Raw genomic sequence first — 20155 nt, 5'->3', positions numbered from 1 at the left:
TATAGAGTCATGATCACGTGCAATGCATACCATCCTACTCCAAGCGTGCTTCCGACTAATTTATGTAAATGTAAGTCATTGTAATGTCATTAATAGCTATGATATAACGATGACATTATCCTCCTTGATATAAAATAAGTCAGTTTTGTCCGAATTCAAATAATATCATTACTTTGATAGAATGTGGACTTTTAAAACTCGAAGTTCAAATTTTACAAAAATGTAATTAAGACTAATATAAGGGATACTTATTTCACATTAAATCAGATGATAAATGAAATGGACATAAATGAGTGGGTACACAACATTATATATTTTATTTAATAGTTTAAGTTTTTGGATCAGTAAGTAAGTATCCACCTATTACCGTTGGTATTAGAATCAGACTCAATCCTTATTCGGTGCCACGTTAACCATCCGTCACAAAAGACATCTGGGTGAGCCAATCGCAATATGTTAATCTTTTGGGTCCATAGACAAGGGCACAACTACTATTTTTTTTTTTTTTACAAAGTAAGAAGTGTTATAAGTTAAATTAATAGATATAGAGAGTCGAAACTTGACACTCTAAAATTCATCGGAGACACTAACCCACTGAATTATCGAGGCATCTGCAACGCACAACTACTATCATCACTCTCAAATCTAATTTTAACACGTTTTTTTTATTTTTTATTTTAAACTAAATTTAATTGGGTCGGAATTTTTTTAATATTGATGTTTTTAAATTTCAGCAATAATGTATTAAAACAAGAGTTAATAACATTAAACCCCACAACAGAGAATTTAGACACCCTTTGACAATTGAGAGGTACCATCCATGTGGGTCCCATGGTCAAGCATCGTAAGGCTAATATTGATTCGGTACATGGAACTTGACCCAACTGGTCAGCTAAAGTAGCATCTCTCGTAAAGGGACGGCAGGTAAAAAGAGAACTTCAACTAACTACCTCAGTACAATTCAAAGTGGTCGGTCAATATTGGCTACTTTTTATTGAAAGTATTTTTTGTTGCTCCACTTTGTCAATTTTAACAGCTTATTTCTTTCATAATTAATTATATTAAATATTTGACAATACATTTCAATGTCATACCATTAGTTTTTCGTTTTTTTGATAATATACCTTCATATTTATTAACTACCTCAATACAATTCAAAGTGGTCGGTCAATAATTGGCTACTTTTTATTGAAAGTATTTTTTGTTGCTCCACTTTGTCAATTTTAACAGCTTATATCTTGCATAATTAATTATATTAAATATTTGACAATACATTTCAATGTCATACCATTATTATTGTTGTTGTTTTGTTTTTTTGTTTTTCGTTTTTTTGATAATATACCTTCATATTTATTATTTGATAGAGTCAAAATGATGTTTTTAAAAAAATAAAATTGACCAAAATATTAACGTAAATATAAAAAATAAGACTGTTTATTTGTTCAAACTATCCTTATTATTAATTTTATGTACCACTAATTATGAAGGGAAAAACATCTATGTACCACTTTTGTAAATGCAAGTACTATTTTTCTGCACAAATGTACCATTCTCATGCACACGTGAGTACCATTTTTTTGTACAGAAATATCACTTTTTGTGTACGTGTACGTGGTCTACACAAAAAAAAGTAACTTTGTACACAAAAAGTGGTGCTTATGTGCATAAGAGTGATATTTTTTATCCAAAAATAGTATTTCTATACGCAAATGTGGTATCTGAAAATAGTATGGGTAATTTGGACAATAAACAATGTTTTTTCATGTGTTGTTCATGTCTATATGATCAACTTCATTTTTTAAAAGATCATGACTTTGACCCCCATCAAATAATAAATATAGATCCATAAGTCCATCTATGTGTAATAATCCCTTATTATTATAGTGACTACAATTTGTTACATAAAAAAATATTTTTGCTTGAAACCAGTAATGAATTTTAGTGTTAGGGTATTTTTGGTTTAACTTAACACAAAACAGGTCAGAAAAAATATATATATATATTTTTTATTTTCAAAAAGTCTTTATATTCGATTAAGAAAATAAAAAGTCTTTATATATACATACATATATATATATATATATATATATATATATATATTAAAGATAATTGAACCAATTTCATCATGAAAGTGATGATGTATTAAGTTGAAAAATAGATGTAAGATTATAGCCTTTAGACCAAGGATGTCTATGACAAGGCCTAAAAGGCATTTATTATCAAGAAGTGTTCATAGTTGATATTAACAAAAAAAAAAAAAAATTAATAATTTATTTTGGATTCAAATTCAATGTTCATCTAAGTTTACAGGCTAGCTTGACGTGTATTTATTACAAAGTCATTATATGTAATTTGATAAAGATGACTACTTTAATGTTCAACTATTTATTGCGTAAATTGTCTCAGTATGAAAGCTAAGGCTTTGTTTGCCATTACGGCATTACCATGACTTTCGAATTTTATGGACAACGACATGCAAAGGTTATCAACTCACTTTTGTTTTCTCACTTTCAGGATAAGAATCAGATTATTTTTATTTTATTAGTCCAAATCAGATTATTTAATTGAGCCCTTCAATTTATATATAGGACATGTCCTTGTCAAAACCCTTAATGTTCGTTACATACATGAAAATTAAAACTTCGTCCTCCTTTGAGCATCAAGTCTGACTATCACGCCATGTCTATCTACCTACAATGATAACGTTTACAAACACACACATATACACACACTTTATTTTATTGTCAGGTTACCTCTTTATGCTAATAATTTTCTATGAAACCCCTGAATTAATTTTCACAAAATCTTGTATAAATCCTGTTTGAAGAAAGTAGAAAAAGATTCTCCTCTACCAACTTTCAAAAAAAGTAATTATACGTTGTCAAATATGTAATTATTTTGATATTATGTTTGAAAATACTAAATTGACAGTTTAGAATTGGGATTAGAGAACATTTTATCCGTGCTTAAATCAGAAACACCGATTTGACGTTTCCAAATACTACATGAATTATTTTGCCTTAGCGTTGACAATTTTGTGAAAGTTGGGGCGAGAGGAATCTTTTGTTTTGTAGCTTACCCTAAATTATATTTGGATGCTAAAAAGAAATGTGATTGGTTACTGAACTTGTATAAGTTGTGGTTGTCATTAAGGGCACGCAAATTGCCCTTTAGATAATAGAAATGGATAATTCTCTTTCATTTAAATCACTCCTTATATATAGTTTATGGTGTAATCCAAGGGATTGATTGAATTCAACAAGACATAAAAAAATGTATCAAGTAGACAATAGATTTCCATTTAGGTCACTTAAAATAAAGTTTTTGTTTTGGCATATTTAGGTGGTCTAGTGGAAGACAGTGATTGAATTGAAAGAAGAACGAAAAACACTTAGGCTGAGGATAACGTTTGATTTAAATTATATGAAAAATAAACCTTCCTTAACGTTTGATTTAAATTACATGAAAAATAAACCTTCCTTCCACTCCACTTCTTCAATAAGTAAGCATATGATTAAGGATCTCGTGGCGTAATAGTATCTTCTCGTGGTCTAATAGTATCTTTTCTATTTTTCAGAATGAAAAGAGTTTGAATATCTAAACGGAGCAAAGGTAGTGTGAGTTGTGTCCAAAGTTAGATGGTTGAAGTTGTGTTCAAATGCACTAGTACCATTAGATGCATTCAAATGGGGACCTTCGAAAGACCGGCATGAATGTTTTTAGGTTGTGATGAGCTCGATCTTCTAAAAGTTAATCACAATCGTGGTTCGAAATCGCGGTATCGCTTGCGATCGCGGTGTAATGGACTCAGACGAATTCGCTATAAACCGACCGAATCAACCGATTCATGGAGGTGTATAACGATATCGGATCCTTGAAAAAATGTTACGAAGGGGTTGATACGTCAAACCATAATCACAACACTTTTAAAAGATGGAAAGTACTAGACTACATTGTTGTAATATAGTGTCTGAACAAACTCTCATATTTGTGAATAATTATGCAGTTTCCTCCTACTTAGCACAAAATACTTTTGATGATTCTACCTTGGGGGTTAGAAGTCAAAAAAAGGCCATTACGACTATTGTCTCAACATTGTGCCAAAAAGTGTAGACAAAAACGAATGAAAATTGAGATCAATTAGGATTTATTTTTCTTATTTTGATATGCCTTGTAGATAATTGAGATTTTAGATCTTGTAATCTGGGATTATATAGATTGTACAGCTGTAGAATTGAATTATAAACTCTTTGATTTAGGGCTAATTGATAGGTAATTAGTTTCCCGATTATTGTATAATTAATTACCTATTTTAGCTAGGTATTATTCTATAAATTGAATGTAACACCATTGTGATCAAATAGAGTTTTAATTCTCATATTCTTTCTCTGAATTTCAAGATGGTATCAGAGCCATCATTGAACCGTAACTTTGAATCTCTTTCAATTTATCTTTGAAATTCAAAGGCCCATACACATACAGACCCATACACATACACAGATATTACTAACCCAGAAATCGGGAGAATTGAGGACGGCGATTCTAATGTTAATGACTCATAAGGACCAACCAATTAGGAATCGGACGAATTGGATTCGAGTGGTATAAGTTTGGATCAAAGTGGTGATGAACGCCCAGAAATGGAAAGTATGGTGCCAACCCCATCGTCGTTCGAGTTCGAGTCCCTCGCAACTGATATATCAAACCAACCGCCTGCTGAGGATGTTCCTGATTTAGTGCCTGAGCCACTCTAAAAAACAATTACCACCACGTCACACTAGAGGTATTCCAAAACCCACATATGAATCCGAATTTTCTAGTAAAGTTAAGTATCCCGTGAGCAATTATGTATCGAACCATCGTTTGTTAGAATCAAATTTGTTATTTGAAAATCAATTATCTACTGTATCTATTCTTAACACTGTGCAAGAAGCCTTAGCTGACCCTAGATGGAAAGCAACTATGAACAAGGAAATGAAATCATTGCAGAAAAATGAAACTTGGGAACTCATTGATCTTCCACCAGAAAAGAAACAACTTGGATGTCGATGGATTTACACTATGAAGTATAAAGTCGATGGCACAGTTGAACGCTTTAAAGCAAGATTGGTGGCAAAAGGTTACATCCAAACCTATGGAATCGATTACACAGAGACGTTCGCACCTATAGCCAAAATAAACACAGTTTGAGTCTTGTTGTCTTTAGCTACGAACTTCGATTGACCATTGCAACAATTCGATATGAAGAATGCATTTCTGCGTAGTGAATTATCTGAAGAAGTCTACATGGATCTCCCACCAGGATGTATGATACCCGAAAAGTATAGTCGAAGGTTTGCAGGTTAAAGAAATCATTATATGGGTTGAAATAATCTCCAAGAGCATGGTTTGGAAGCTTCACAAGGTCTATGATAGCCTTTGGTTACCGTCAGAGCAATTCAGACACATGTTATTTCTAAAGAAATAACAGGGTAAGATCACTGCACTCATTGTATATGTAGATGACATGGTGGTTATAGGGAATGATCCTGAAGAAATGAAGGTTCTTAAGAAGTACTTATCCAGATAATTCGAAATGAAAATCTAGGTCTTTTAAGATATTTTCTTGGAATCGAAATATCTCGATCTAATAAAGGAATCTTTCTATCTTAAAGAAAATATGTCTTAGATCTATTACAAGAGACTAGCATGACAGCATGTCAACCAGCTGAGACACCAGTGGAAGAAGGACTGAAGTTATGTGTTGAGTCCAACCAAATACCTGCTAATAAAGGAAGATACCAAAGACTTATAGGGAGATTGATGTATTTAGCACACACGAGACCGGATTTGGCTTATGTATTGGGCATTGTTAGCCAATTTATACATGATCCTGGAGAGCAACATATGAATGCAGTTATGCTCATTTTGAGGTATTTGAAATCTGCTCCTGGAAAAGGAATTTTGTTCACTAAAAATGGTGGTTATCAAAATATAGATGTATATACTAATGCTGACTGGGCTGGAGCTATAGATGATAAACGATCTATTTCTAGTTACTTTACTTTTGTAGGAGGTAATCTTGTTACATGGAGAAGCAAGAAACAAAATGTTGTTGCTTGCTCGAGTGCAGAAGCTGAATTCAGAGGTATGACGCTTGGACTTTGTGAAACTTTGTGGTTAAGATTTCTTTTGCGGAATTTGCGTTATCAACCTAGGCAACCGATTCGACTATATTGTGACAATAAAATAACATGTGATATTGCCCATAATCCAGTTCAACATGATCGTACGAAGCATGTAGAAATAGACAGATTCTTCATTAAGGAGAAGTTGGATGGAAAAATTGTGGGGTTGTCTAAGATTCGATTTGAGGATCAACTAGCTGACATTCTCACTAAAGTAGTCTCAAATAAAGTGTTTTCAAAAATTTTAGAAAAGTTGAGTATGTGTGACATCTATGCACCAACTTAAGGGGGAGTGTTGAGATTTTAGATCTTGTAATTCGAGATTATATAGATTGTACAGCTGTAGGATTGAATTATATACTCCGTGATTTAGGGATAATTGGTAAGTAATTAGTTTCTCGATTATTGTAGAATTAATTACCTATTTTAACTAAGTATTATTCTATAAATTGAATGTAACATCATCGTGAATAAGATCAAATACAGTTTTAATCTCATATTCTTTATCTGAATTTCAAGAAAGTAGTCCTTAAGTGGATAAATATTGTCCTCAGTGATTCGTGATTATGTAAAATATTGTCCTCTAAAAAATTAGTGATGGTTACCATTTTATTTACCATAACCAACGTTGTATTGAGGTTTTTAGGATTAAATAAATAAAAATAAAGAAAAAGAAGAGCAGAATTATAAGCCAATCAAATGACAACTTTTTTATTAGACAAGAAACACACCAGGAAACACACACATCCGGAAATAACCAATTGGGTCTCCCCATCATGGTTTCCCTCAAACTTGAGGCACAAAACGCTAAAACCAAACACCCCCCTTGTAATACCCACACACAGTTGAGAAAACAGCAGAGCCCAAACAACAATCCAAACACACCCTTTTATCTTACATCCACCGTCACACACAAGCATCACTCACACTACAGTACTTCAGCCCATATGCAATCAGACTACGCTGCACCGGGTTGTACTTTATATTCAAGTACCACGTTATTAAACTACTCCCGGCTGCACCTGATCACACCCCAGATTATAATTATTAATTTATATTGCCAGGACAAGACCCGGCACAGATTTTCCGACCCGATTCGAGAGGCTGCTCTCCCAAACGGAAGGACAGTGGAGAGCTCTGATCGACGATGATGATGAGGACGAGGAGGATGATGAGAAATCAGACGTTGTCGATTGGTCTGTGTTCCCGAACCGGGTGACGGTAAGGGACGTGTTGAAGTACTCCCTCACCTGGGTGATTATCCCATTAGTGACGGTCCAGGCGTGGACCCAGGAGATCAGACGGTCGTGATCGCAGCCCTCGACGAGGACCGTTGATCCGAAAGTGGCGACGGACTGGGGCTCGAAGTTGAAAGAATCGTGCGTCGAGGCAGTGCCGGTGAGAAGGCGCATCATAAACTGGTGTGACGGAGGGCCATGGAACCACCACTCGAGGTCACTTGCGAGAAGCTTGTGCACCGTGTCTACGTCACGTGCGCTTAAGGCTTCATACAGGGCGAGTACCACCCTCTGATTGTTGGACTCCTCCAGAATTTCCTCTGAGTTAGCCAGTTCTTGCAGAACGAGCCCGCCGATGGTCTAGAGAGAGAAAGATGGGTAGAGTGGAGAGAGAGAGATGGGTAGAGTGGAGAGAGAAAGTTGGGTTGGTTTTAGTGAGGAGTGAAGACTATGGTGGGTCATTATATAGATATAGGGAAGGTCATAGTAGTCTTTTCACTTGGTTTCGTTTTGTCTAGGTTACCCTCACAAATTGTGTATTTTATTTGACGGGCTGCTTGCTTAGTCATGAGTGTGTGTACACGTGGCATGTTGGCACTATTTTATTGGTGAAATTATCACTTTTCTCACGGTCTTTTTAAACAGTTTGACAAGAAAAAGTCTAAGTAGTCAGCCAACATTTTTTGACTCATCTTGGAAGAGTAAGCAAGGATGAAATCATTTTAATTATTTACCAAAATAAAAAGAAAAAAAAAATTAATTTAAGAAACTAATATTTGAGGTCTTAGCCTTTAGATACGGCGGAATGAAACAATAGCTTTGATGGAATCCACGCAAAGTAATAAACTAAATTCATAAAAGAAATATAAAATTCGTAATTTGAAATTAGAATCAAGGCGAATTGCGCATTTAAATTTTAAACTGGTTTTATTTCATTCAAAGTTTGATGAGAAAATTAATAAGAAATCGGTAAAAAATTTCAATGGCAACCAATGAATTATATCCTATAGAAAATGGTAAAAATAAGTGAACAGGGGATATGATTGCCTTGGCAGTTCAATGCAATGCAATGAGATCCAGTCCCAAGGCATTGCATCTCATTCATAAGCCTTAGGTCTTCATTTAGAGTTCAAGTTGTTCTTTCTGACTAATCTATGTTATTTTTGTAGTGACTTATTCGGTTTGGATGAGAAGGCGTTCTTTCGAACTTTCGGAGATTAGTCGGGTTATTAAAGGACTCTAAATGTTCATGCCTTCCCAAATATCCCGGTTAACTAAAAAAAAAAAAGACATTGCATCCCATGATTTTAATGGTTGATTTTTTATTTTTATTTTTATTTTGAAGAAATGAGTAACTCATAGAAACACTCTTTTGCTCCACTTGGGTCATAGTCCATACTTCGTGTAAAAATCAATCTTTCCATTTTTCTTAATTAAATATTAAAATATAGTTGAGATCTCCACAATATGTTGTTCGTGTTATACCATTTCAGATGGATTGCAACTCACACGAGAATATAAAAAAGTGATTTAATAATTGAACCCACAATATGTTTGAATAGAGACTACATTTTGATGCATATCCTACTGTTAAAGCAATGGTCCATCCTCTAACATAAACGAAGACAAAAATGGAATTTGTCATGAACGAAAGAGACGAAAAAGTCCCTCTAATTTACAGTGCGAGTGCTTGGTTGGAACCAGACCATTTTGATCCCCACACCCCAATGCCGCCAAAACCTACTACATTATTACCCGTACGATCATGATCCAACGGACTAGAAATGCCTCAAGATTGCTACAAAAATACTAGTCAAAAGTGAATTTAACTAATATTATCAAAAATTTTAAATGTGTCTAGCACTTAGAGCATCTCCAATGCTCTCTCATTTTGATCTCTCAAACTCATAATTTGAGGGATGGATAAAAAAAGTTACTCCAATGACCTTTCATTTGATCTCTCAAAATATAAAAATCTCAAAATTTCTCTCAAATATAAGAGTTGTCAAATTTTTTTGGCAGCTCTCTAACACCAACCCCACACACACACACATACATGTATATAATTTCAAACACACACACACACATACAATTTCAACCCAAATTCATCTATATATATATATATATATATATATATATAATTAAAAAAATGGGATTTAGTTTGCAAAACAAGAATTACAGACCTTGATTAGTTGATTTAGGAAAAAAAATTAAAACAAAACCCATACATACAATTTAGTAGTTGCAGAAAGAGAGAGGCCAAGCTTGAGAGTTGAGAAAGCGACTGAAGCTTGCGAACGGCGAACTCGAATTGGAAAAGCAGGCGATGTAAACTGAAAGATATGGATTTTTGAACAATCTGAAATGATATGCTAATATGGGTTTTGATCTTTTGATTCTTGCAGACAGATAGATAAACTGAAATATATGGGTTTTCAACTTCTAATTCTTATAGATTTTTGAGTTTGCAGTTGCAGAGAAAGATAAAGAGAGAAGGGGAGTTCAGAGTTGAGAACGAGAATAGAGATGGAGGCGATTGGGGAGGCTTAAATGATTTGCCCTAAAAATATATATATATATTTAATAATAATATATATAATATACATATATATATATATATATATATATATATATATATATAACAGTATAATCGAATATATAAATTTATACATAATCGAATATATAAATTTATACATATATATATATATATATATATATATATATATATTGGTCCTTTTTTGACCAGATATTTTAGATTTTTGTTTCTTTTTAATTAGGTTTAATTTTAGTTTCCTTCTGATATCTACAACTTGAGTTGGAATGTGCCTAATATTAATATTACTGATACAAATATGAATCGTGGGAATGGTAATTAAAAAGAATGGTGGTTGTGTCAAAAAATAGCATTTTGCATGAAATGCACCATTGGAGCAGAATTGCTAAAATGTAGCATTTTGACACTGTAACACCTGTCAAAATATAAATTTGGCAGCTAAAAATAGCTTTTAGCATTGGAGATGCTCTTATATAGAGAAGGATCGAATTGATTTTTGCAAGCCATAGACATATTATCTGTTTCATTTATTCAAACAAGTAGGTTGATTATTTAGAAAATTAGGTAAATTTCACACCATAATCTCAATATTGGAAGACTTTTATCTCAAGATAAAAGAAAAGAAGAAGAAGAAAAATAATAAATTTATAATAAGGACACTTATTAAGACTCTTGAGTGATAATTTGCCATGTCTATTTTTTTTATTATTATTATTATTATTTTAGTTAGCATTTTGTCATGTTTATCACATTTTCAAAACCCACTTAACATTGGCAATAAGAGTAATAACATTCACACCTACCAACTAAATAGATCAATTAAACAGTATAAAACAAACCGTAACCAATAGGTATATCTTGTGTAGCGTTTCATGATGTCTGAGGGAAAAGTTACAGTGAATATCTTATAACAGTGTAGACGAGTTTTGAAAATCGTGAGTACGGAGTTAAGTCACATAATTCTTCTCAACAGGTGTTGCTCTTATACTTCGAGCACGCTCTCACTCTTACGCTCCGTGCACGCTCTGATTCAAACTCTTACTATATATGACTTAATTCTATCGTTCTCATGCTCCGTTCCCGCCTTTTGTGACTTAGGTATGGAGGCATCTACATAATGAAATAGATCGTGAACTCGTGACTGATAGTGTCAAAGCCCGTTGAAAATGAGAGACGTGCACAAGTCCATGTGAGGTAGACCAATTATTTTTTACTTCTTGATGAAAGTCGCCGAGAGTTATATGTACAGCAGAATACTATCAGTGCCCGTTGAAAGTAAGAGACCTGTACACAAGTCCATGAAAGGTAGACCAATTATTTTTTACTTAAATGAAAGTTGCTGACAGTTATATAGTAGAGCGTCGTGTATCCCATATAATCCCATATTAATGCATCTTATTATTTTCTACCCGTTATACTAAATTCTTCCACTTCAGAAAGGAAATTTTTTGAGAAATAATAACACGATGGTAATCACATTGGCGAGTCACACAAAGCAACTGTACTCCACTTATGGTTGTGGACAAATTGGTAGTCTTTGTATGGCACATATGTCTTTGTGTGGAGCCTCCATGATCTCTAATTTGTCTTTGTCCACACCGGCCAATACGATCACCACCATTATTATCAAATACTAAAATTGAAGTGTGTGCTTGTGTGGGTGTGTTTGTTATGTGAGAATATTGTGCATACGAATATGGGTCATATGTGTGTGTCACTGTGTGTGTGTGTTGAGATATTCCTCAACTGATTATCTCGTCAACATGCACCGCCAATAGGATCACCACTTCATTGAGTCAGAATACCACACATGCATGCCCATTTATCTAAACTAGTAGCATAATGCGTCTCATAGGCACAAAATCAAGAAAACGATGGGGATGAGAACATATACATTGAGACATGACATGCTTCTTTCTTCTACAAAATTTAGGTACATGAATGACACAACTTTGATTCATTTTTCTATTTATTTTCTTTTAGAATGGCCAATGTTTTGTTCCCACTAAACATCCCAAAATGTATCAATCATAGCAATAAATTAAACCATATGTCTATAATTAATAACAAAGACAATAATGATGTATAATGATCCCTCTATTTGTAAAAGGTGGAAGAGTTCCATTACAGTCGTAGAGCTATATGTATTGAACCCTTCATTCACTTCAAAGGTCCACTAACAATGGGGTCAATCCCCTCCCCTGCTATCACAAGTACAGCTTCAGAGACAAATTTGTATCTATAACATATATGATTCAAGAACTGGTATCTTTACTCGGTGGTTGTGAACTACACTACTCCGAAATGCAGGATTCAAAAAACAAGAACAAAGAAAGAAAGAGCGAAAGGGTGAAACAAAGACAAAAACATCGCTATTATGTTCCGAGTCCTGATAGCATCTAATACACTCAATTTAGTCCACATAATGAATGGATTAGTTATCACAATTAATTTTAAAAAAGGTGATTAGAATGAGGACGTCATTAAAAATGCAAGGCTAACGGTTTCACAGAAGAGGTTGAAGGCTGGCAATGATGGTGACATGCACATTGGAGCATACTAACTATTAACAGACAGCAAAACCTAACATGTGAATTATTGCTAATAAAAAAGTCTTTACCACTTAAAATATGGTCCTTGTCATCATGTCACAAGGAATTAACTCATCAGACTAGTGGCTTCTTAACCACTTCATTGTTCTTTTTACCCAAATGTACTTTTTGGGGGAAACTAGATGGAACAAGTCATAAGGCACAAGTATCAATCAGGTGTTCATAATCATCATCTGCTCAGTGTAGCCTATATCATCAAGCATTGGCAACATGAATATATTTGTGTGTGAGAAACTATATTAGAGGCTAATCTTTCCTACCTGATTTCTGCTCTCCTTTTTGAGTCCCTTTTCAACTTGGGGAGGGGGGATGGAAGAGCAGCACCACACCTACATTATCCCCGTTAAATCTAGTTTTCACACCTAGAACCTGTTGTAATTCTTTCCCAGAAACACCATAAGCTTTCCCATGAAACAAATGTCTTTAAAACAAAAAATTAATAAACAAATAAAAACAATATAAAAAAGACGAGTTCTTAGCAGACATTCAAACGGTGCATAAAAACAAGCAAAATAATGTCGTAACAGATTCCTGAGGCAGCTTATCAGATGCCAGAGCCTAAATGAGTTTTTCCACTTTAACATGCCCATTTGTTTAAATTTGCTTCCTTCGGCAGCTATTAAATTTCCATTTGCCATAGATTTCATTCAATCTTGGCTACATAATAGAAAATGAAAATTTCTGAATGAAAAACATAGCAACAGCAAATAACATTTATGAGCACACATACTGGATATCTGCAATTTACTTTAAAGAAAAGCAATATTAATTGAAGCACATAACCATAAACTATATGCATTATAAGCACACGTTCATCTTAATTTATAAGACAAACATATTTTTATTGTTTTCCCCTGATAATGTAAATCCAATATCATATGCAGAAAATTCAAAAAAATTGTAAATCCTATTAAATATTGAGAGGACATCTCAACAGCCTATTATTCTAAAAGCTTAAGATGTTACAGAATGATATAGTTATTATTTACTTCAACACTCCCCCTCACGTATTGTATTCTTATGAGTGAAGTGAATATATTACTAGGAGGTGTAGGCATTTGAACACAAGATCTTCCTACTTAACAACATATTACTATAAAAGCATAAGATGATAGAGGAAGGTGTATTTATTTATTCATTTTTATAATCATGAAGCTTTTTGCAGAGGGGAAAAAAAGGAAAAAGAATTATTATAAGGTATTAAATAATAAATAAGAATTATTTCAACAATCATGAAGTAGTGACTCAAGGCTAGTTCGCAACTGTTTTCATGAAGACCTGGATCTAGTGGTTCGATTGTGTTGCTTCAGGAGAACAGGTGTAAGTCTAAGGTATCGACCACAACTAGGCTTGTGGGAGAAGAGTGGTAATTAACCAAGCATGTGTCTAAAACTTTGGCAGCTATTGTATTTCGTTGAGTTGCTAGGTATGAGTCTGTGTTAAGACTCAAGCATGTCACCTTTCATTCACATGGTGGATTTGATTTGCCCCAGACAAGGTTCTATGGTTTTTCCCTATTTGAGCTTTTTACATAAGATTTGGTTCTCTCTACTTGTTATTTGCTTTATTTGATTGATTAGATTTACAGTCAATTGTATAATTTAGAGAAAGAAAATCAATACAAACAAGCATACGAGACCTACTCACCCCCAAGCCTATTTTGTATATGTAAATCCATCTGGCTCTGGGACATTCTGACTGCACTGCTATCAAACTGAAAATATAACCAAAAGCTTTGTTTGAGAAAATAATAAATTTCTGTTCCTCCCCTCTGTTGATTTGGCCTAATGCAAGCGGTTACCCTTATAAATGGACTTGAAACCTGAAACTTTTAACAGCACTAGTTAATTTTTTTTTGTGAAGACTGAAACCTGGTTGTCTGTTCTTAAACGACAAATCCAAGATTCATTGATAGAATCAGTAATGTCTTCTCAACTGCAAGAATATATCACTAGTGAAACATTTAAAGTTTATCAGTTTGCATGGTCTTAAAGAGCACAAGAAGTTGTAGACTATCTGACAATTTTTGCCGATGGCAATGTATGGAATCAAATTTCTCTAGAACTATGGCCCGGGATCGACTAGTTGCTATCTCCCAATGGTCTGATAAAATCAGTAATGTCTTCTCAACTGTAAGAATATATTACTAGTGATTAAAATTTAAAGTTTATCAGTTTGCATGGTTTTAAAGAGCATAACTAGTTCTAGACTATCTGACAAGTTTCCTAGATGGTTTGTATGGAATCTGATTTCTCTACAACTGTGGCCCAGGATTGACTAGTTACTATCTCCCAATGGTCTGCTGGTATGGCAGGCCGATTCACTATATCTATCTAGAATTTTAAAACTAAATTTATGAAAGGAGAAAAAATGCTGTTCAGTAGCTCATCCAACTACAGCAGTTAGCCAAAGCCTTTTCCACTGTTAGGAAGATGTAGTGATTATGTGAAAATTTAACAAAATATCAACGTGGACTGCAATCTACCAAAGGAGAGATGGGTTAAAAATGGATCTTCAGGAAGTATGCAAGGTAAATGATTCACAGCAAAACAGTAAGTGTGTGTATCTTACCTACCAAAAAAATTTAAATAAAAAATCCAAGGCCTAGAAGCAAGTTTCGCAAAAAAATAAAATAATAAAAAAATAAAAAAATCCAAGCAGAAGGAAAGGTAAATCAAGATGCCAAATCTTCCACCATAAAAGAATCAGGAGATCTATTTCATTTTTTATTCTAAAGGAAGAACCTACTGCATCTTGCTTTAGATAGAGCATTGCTTCAAATCTGAAGTCAGATAAAAAAGAAAAGAAAGGAAACTGCAAGAATGATTAGGAGGCAAACCTGAGACATCTCCAAAGAGCCACAAGGAAGAATGGGCGTGTGAAAAATTCATTCAGATACACTCAAAACATATAAATTACATGAACAGTTCCGACCACTTTAAATTACAAGTCAAATGCCATTTCAAAATGAACTTGTGCTAATTGGCATCTCTTTGTATAAATGAAAGAGCGGGTGGTTTCATTGTTATATCCTTACCTGTTGTACAAGATTCTTCTTCCACCGAAGAAAGCTGCCTGTCTGGACTAAAATAACTCTTTGAAAGTCTGCTGGGACTTTGAGAGCTGGCTTTCACAGTCTGGGATGGAGAGGAGTTGTTCTCAAGTGGAGAACTCGGACCGGACCTGAATTGGAATTCTCCATCTTCACGAGGCAGAGGTGAAATTGGCAACTGGTCACATTTATCCACTTGTTTTCTACAAAACTTATCTTCCACAATTTCGTAGGAATTCCCAGTCCGCACTTCCTGAGCAAGAGAGCACCAACAGCAGAAAAGCCACAGTGCACAATCAGTAACGGCTGCTTTACCACAACAGAAATCATAAGATGGCAGATTGAATCTTTTTCTCATCTGAATTCTCCAAAAGCCACCATAGAGTAAACCAAACACGCAAAGAAAAATCCCAGTAACACCCAATGCCTCCCTGACAGCCTCGTTATCAATATTAATGGCAGCCAAATTGAAAATCCAGAAAGGAGCCATGCAAAACAGAAGAAAGGTTGCAATATGAACGTACATGTTTCCAAACCCAAGTCTCTCCATGTTCCACCCGAAAACGCAAAAACTACAAAATAGTGAGAGATATGCTAAAGAAATATCGTCCCAAAAATCAAGTATACCACCACTCCACTTTGGCCTGGTCTCAACTATCCTTTCTTCATCTCTTACTACAAATGAAAATCTCTTCTCTAATGATTTCCTTCTCGAAGGGCTTGGCCTGCTAATATCACCAGTGCTGTGAACTTGTGCTTCCTCATCCAATTCAGAATCATACTCCTTTCCGAGCGGACTAACAATCATGTAAACACCAGCAATTGCAGGTGCAGCAATTGCAACGGAGATACACAATCCAACACCTAAAGCAGGTCGCTCTGATCTCTTGTATCCCAAGTTCAGACCACACAAGGCATATTGTCCAAAACAGTTGAGGTGTAGTAGAACAATAACGACAAGCATGTGCATCCACTCATTGGGCTTATAAGTCCCATTCTTGCAGTAAATCTTTCTGAGTTTTGAAATGTCATCTGGTTTCCATCTACATAGAAGTACTAGGTGGTAGCACCGCTTAGGGTGTTGGTAAAGACACATCAGCGTAAAAAGAGCATTAAGAATTTGATTATTAACTTCAAACCAAGCATTTCTTTGGGACTTCTTTGGCAGGGCACCGTTTAACATTCCAGTCATGACGAGGAACAAGATTGCACCTGAAATGGCAACACAAGTGATCCAGACAAAAAGGGCCATGTTCATCGGGTCCCTTATCCATTCCCTGCAAATTTTTGAAAGAGAGGCCCAATCAATTTTTCGACCGAAAACCATATTGATGCGTTCTCGAAAAGCATGACTACTTGAATTAGGTACAGCGCGTGAAATCTCATCTTTCTCCTCGGCAAAACGCTGGAATTTTGCAGATGGGGAAGCCAAAGAACCAAAATTAAGGAACCTCATTCTGTTGGGAACTGCAGATAAGTTACCATGGAACCTATTTTGAGGGCTTTCATCTATAAGCCCCTTTTGAGATGCCGAAACTCGAAGGGGGCTCTGACCCTTGACTTTAATAGAAATACCAGATTCCTCAATCCCTCCATTATTTTCTCCATTATCACTTGAAACCATTCTTGCTTTCTCAGAAACTTTTCAGGCTCCCCAAAATCCAAACTAGAGCCCTTAGCAAATCACTTTCGATTACCAAGTGATCTGGTATCGGAGCTGTTATATGGTATCTATCACTAAGAGGTAGTATTTGTCCTAGAAAATATGCTATCGATCACCTTGTTTCTCAAAGGCCACAATAAAGTAACAAACAGCAGGCAGTTGATCATCATCGGAGCTCTTTATTTACTGTAAAACCCCCAAAAAAACAAAGCACCAAAGTTTCAATAACCAAATCTGAAAATAGTTGTAACAAAATAAGAACCCAAAAAAAAAAAAAGCAAAGCATGAAAGTATCAATAACCAAATCTGAAAACTGTTGTAACAAAACAAGATAGATTCCATCCAATATTATTATTATTTTTTCAAAAAAGCCCCAGTAAAATGTCAGAAGAATCAATTTACAAATAGAAAGAAAAAATCAAAATCAAACCAAAAGGACAAGTCCCAAGTGATGAAGCATGGTCACAACCTCAAATCAACAAAGGTAACGTATAATTTTGTAACATAGATCAGAGTATAGAATATCTCAAATTGGTTGTCCTTCAAAACCCAGAAAATTATTTGAGAAACGAAAGACGAAAGACAACTTAATTGAGAATTAATCATTCACAGAGAACCAGCAGATACTTCAACTTCAATTAGAACTTTTGATAAATAAATAAAAAGTCAATCAAGAACCGGGAGTAATTTAACATACACACATATATGAGAAAATAAAAGATAGTATATGAACGAAGAAACAAAATCTGGTAGATAACATACCTAAGTTTTGATTCTTGAACCCCTTTATCGATGAACAGACAGCTACACGAAGAAGAGGAAGAAAGCGTTTATTGGTGGTGTAGCTTACACTTTCTGATTAAAACAGGGTATTCTAAAGACTAATCTAAGGCAAGTGGTCGGCCCTACGACGCCGTTTCGTTTCCTGTATTAATTATTTATTGAAGCAAAAGTCATATAGGTGACCAAAACAACGAGGGCTGAACCGTAGTCAATTGGGAAAGAATCAAATTGCAACCTGTACTATATTGGATAAGGCTTGAGTAGGATACCATTTGGACATTGACACGTGGATTTTATAATTTTATTTTATTTTAAATAAATGCAAGAAAAGTGATGTAGATAGTGTTAAAAAAAAGTAGGATCATGCGGTCACTATTTGTAAAATAAATGTTGTGACTTTGACACTAAATTTTGTCTCATACGACCATTAAATTGGTACCATTTGAAATACTGCCTCTTGCTGGAAAGTTCTAAAGAGGGCAAGTCCTCACTAACATTTATGGTGATGTCCAACTGCATGTCAACTATTTTTGAATTGGTAATTCATTATTTTTTACCATATACTGTATAATTTTTTTTAGAATCACGGTAGAAACATCGAAACATTATTACCAAATTTACATGGAATGTTATGTAGTCAAACAATTTCTCAAAAAATATAATTATTCAACAAATGACAATTAAGTCCTTCATATTTATCCTTATCTTTATTTCATGGAAGTTCTCAAATTATCTTTACTTATTCTCTCTCTAAATATTTTACTCCTCTCAAATTCTCTTTGTTTTGTCTTTCTTGGATTTGGGTTCTGTATTTCTCCTCCATTGGCTCTCTGCAATCACTCTGGATTGTGAATTTCTCTTTTCCATGGACTCTCTGCAATCACCCTAGATTTAGAGATTTGCTTCTTCATGGACTCTCTGCAGTCACTTTTTTTTTTTCCTTTCTCTAAATTTACCGACTCTTTCCCTTCTTCATTGGCTCTCTGCAATCACTTTTTTTTTCCTCTCTCTAAATTTACCATCTCTTTCCCGTGTGTATGAATTTATCTTCTCCATCTCTTTGTTCTTCTCATCACCGCCACCACCATCCCTTTATTTCACATCTCATATTTCTCCCTAAAATATCCAAATTTGTTCATACTCTACCATGCCACAACCTTGACCCGCAACCATCATCATCTCTCTTCAATATTCCTTGAGGAAGTCTCTTGCATGTGTCTTCCACACAAACCCTAATCTCTAAACTTCAGCAAAATGGGTCTATTGATTTGTCACGGTGACTTATTAACTTAGTATTCTTCTAAAAAATAAGAGAAAAAGAATAAAATTATGAAAGATTTACAAGTCAAGAAACAAGACAATATAAAAAGAATGAATAAATGAAAGATTTATAGGATTTTATGAATTGAGATACAAAGAAGAGAGAGATTGAAGAGTATGTAGTAAAAATATAAAGAGGTGTTGGAAACTCAAAAGAATGTAAATAAGAGGAGCTGATGTGGCCAATCACGTTTTTGGCCGTTCTACCATTACTCTTTTTAAAAAGAAAAATTATATTTGAAAATAAGAAATATTGTAGACTGGTTTACCCATTGAGCCTCTAACTCAAGTGATATTTCCTCGTATTCCTATACCAGAGAGATTAGGAATTCAGTCGCTTATGAAGTGACACTTCCAATGGGAGGAGGGTCAGCTCCAGCCTTGGATAATTTAGGCGGTCACTAAATTTTAAAATTTTCTTATATTAAGTTATATTATAATTATTTCTTAATATTGTTAAACTCCAATAAATATAAAAATTCTATATTAGATCTCAAAGATTTATATTCTAAAATAACTTTTTTATCTATCCCCACTTGTTTCGATTTTATATTAGGTCTCAAATATTTATATCCTAAAATAACTTATTTTTTCTCTTTTCTCTCTCTCCTCGTTCATTCCGATTTTATATTAAGTTTCAAATAGTTATATCCTAAAATAACTGACTTGGGATAACTTCTACTTACTCTTTTTCTCTTTATTTTTTTCTCTTTTATCTCACCTCCCTCGTTCCGTTGAACTCTAATTGATACATAAATTTAATATT

The 20155-nt window shown here is 34.2% G+C and overlaps 2 protein-coding genes across 2 annotated transcripts; both read right to left on the bottom strand.

Annotated features, from left to right (window-relative positions):
* Positions 1-6851: 6851 nt before the first annotated feature.
* Positions 6852-7853, bottom strand: LOC132270742 (wound-induced protein 1). The gene has a single exon (XM_059771939.1). It carries the CDS (start codon positions 7580-7582, stop codon positions 7220-7222), a length of 363 nt encoding a protein of 120 aa, XP_059627922.1. The 5' UTR covers positions 7583-7853; the 3' UTR covers positions 6852-7219.
* A 7595-nt stretch (positions 7854-15448) lies between these two features.
* LOC132270741 (uncharacterized) lies at positions 15449-18215 on the bottom strand. The gene is made up of 2 exons (XM_059771938.1): positions 18049-18215; positions 15449-17472 (listed from the first exon to the last, which is right to left on the bottom strand). Exon 2 carries the CDS (start codon positions 17245-17247, stop codon positions 15550-15552), a length of 1698 nt encoding a protein of 565 aa, XP_059627921.1. The 5' UTR covers positions 17248-17472; positions 18049-18215; the 3' UTR covers positions 15449-15549.
* Between the last annotated feature and the right edge of the window lie 1940 nt (positions 18216-20155).

The sequence above is a fragment of the Cornus florida genome, unplaced genomic scaffold (genome assembly GCF_030987335.1).
Source record: "Cornus florida cultivar Cherokee Brave unplaced genomic scaffold, ASM3098733v1 CherokeeBrave_3.0.0_Hap2_Chr08, whole genome shotgun sequence".
Taxonomy (NCBI): domain Eukaryota; kingdom Viridiplantae; phylum Streptophyta; class Magnoliopsida; order Cornales; family Cornaceae; genus Cornus; species Cornus florida.
The sequence above is the reverse complement of the archived record's forward strand: the minus strand, read 5'-3'. Positions and strand labels throughout refer to the sequence as shown.

Excerpts from the sequence above, each read along its gene's own strand:
- LOC132270742 (XM_059771939.1), bottom strand. The coding sequence starts at position 7,582 with ATGATGCGCCTTCTCACCGGCACTGCCTCGACGCACGATTCTTTCAAC.
- LOC132270741 (XM_059771938.1), bottom strand. The coding sequence starts at position 17,247 with ATGGTTTCAAGTGATAATGGAGAAAATAATGGAGGGATTGAGGAATCT.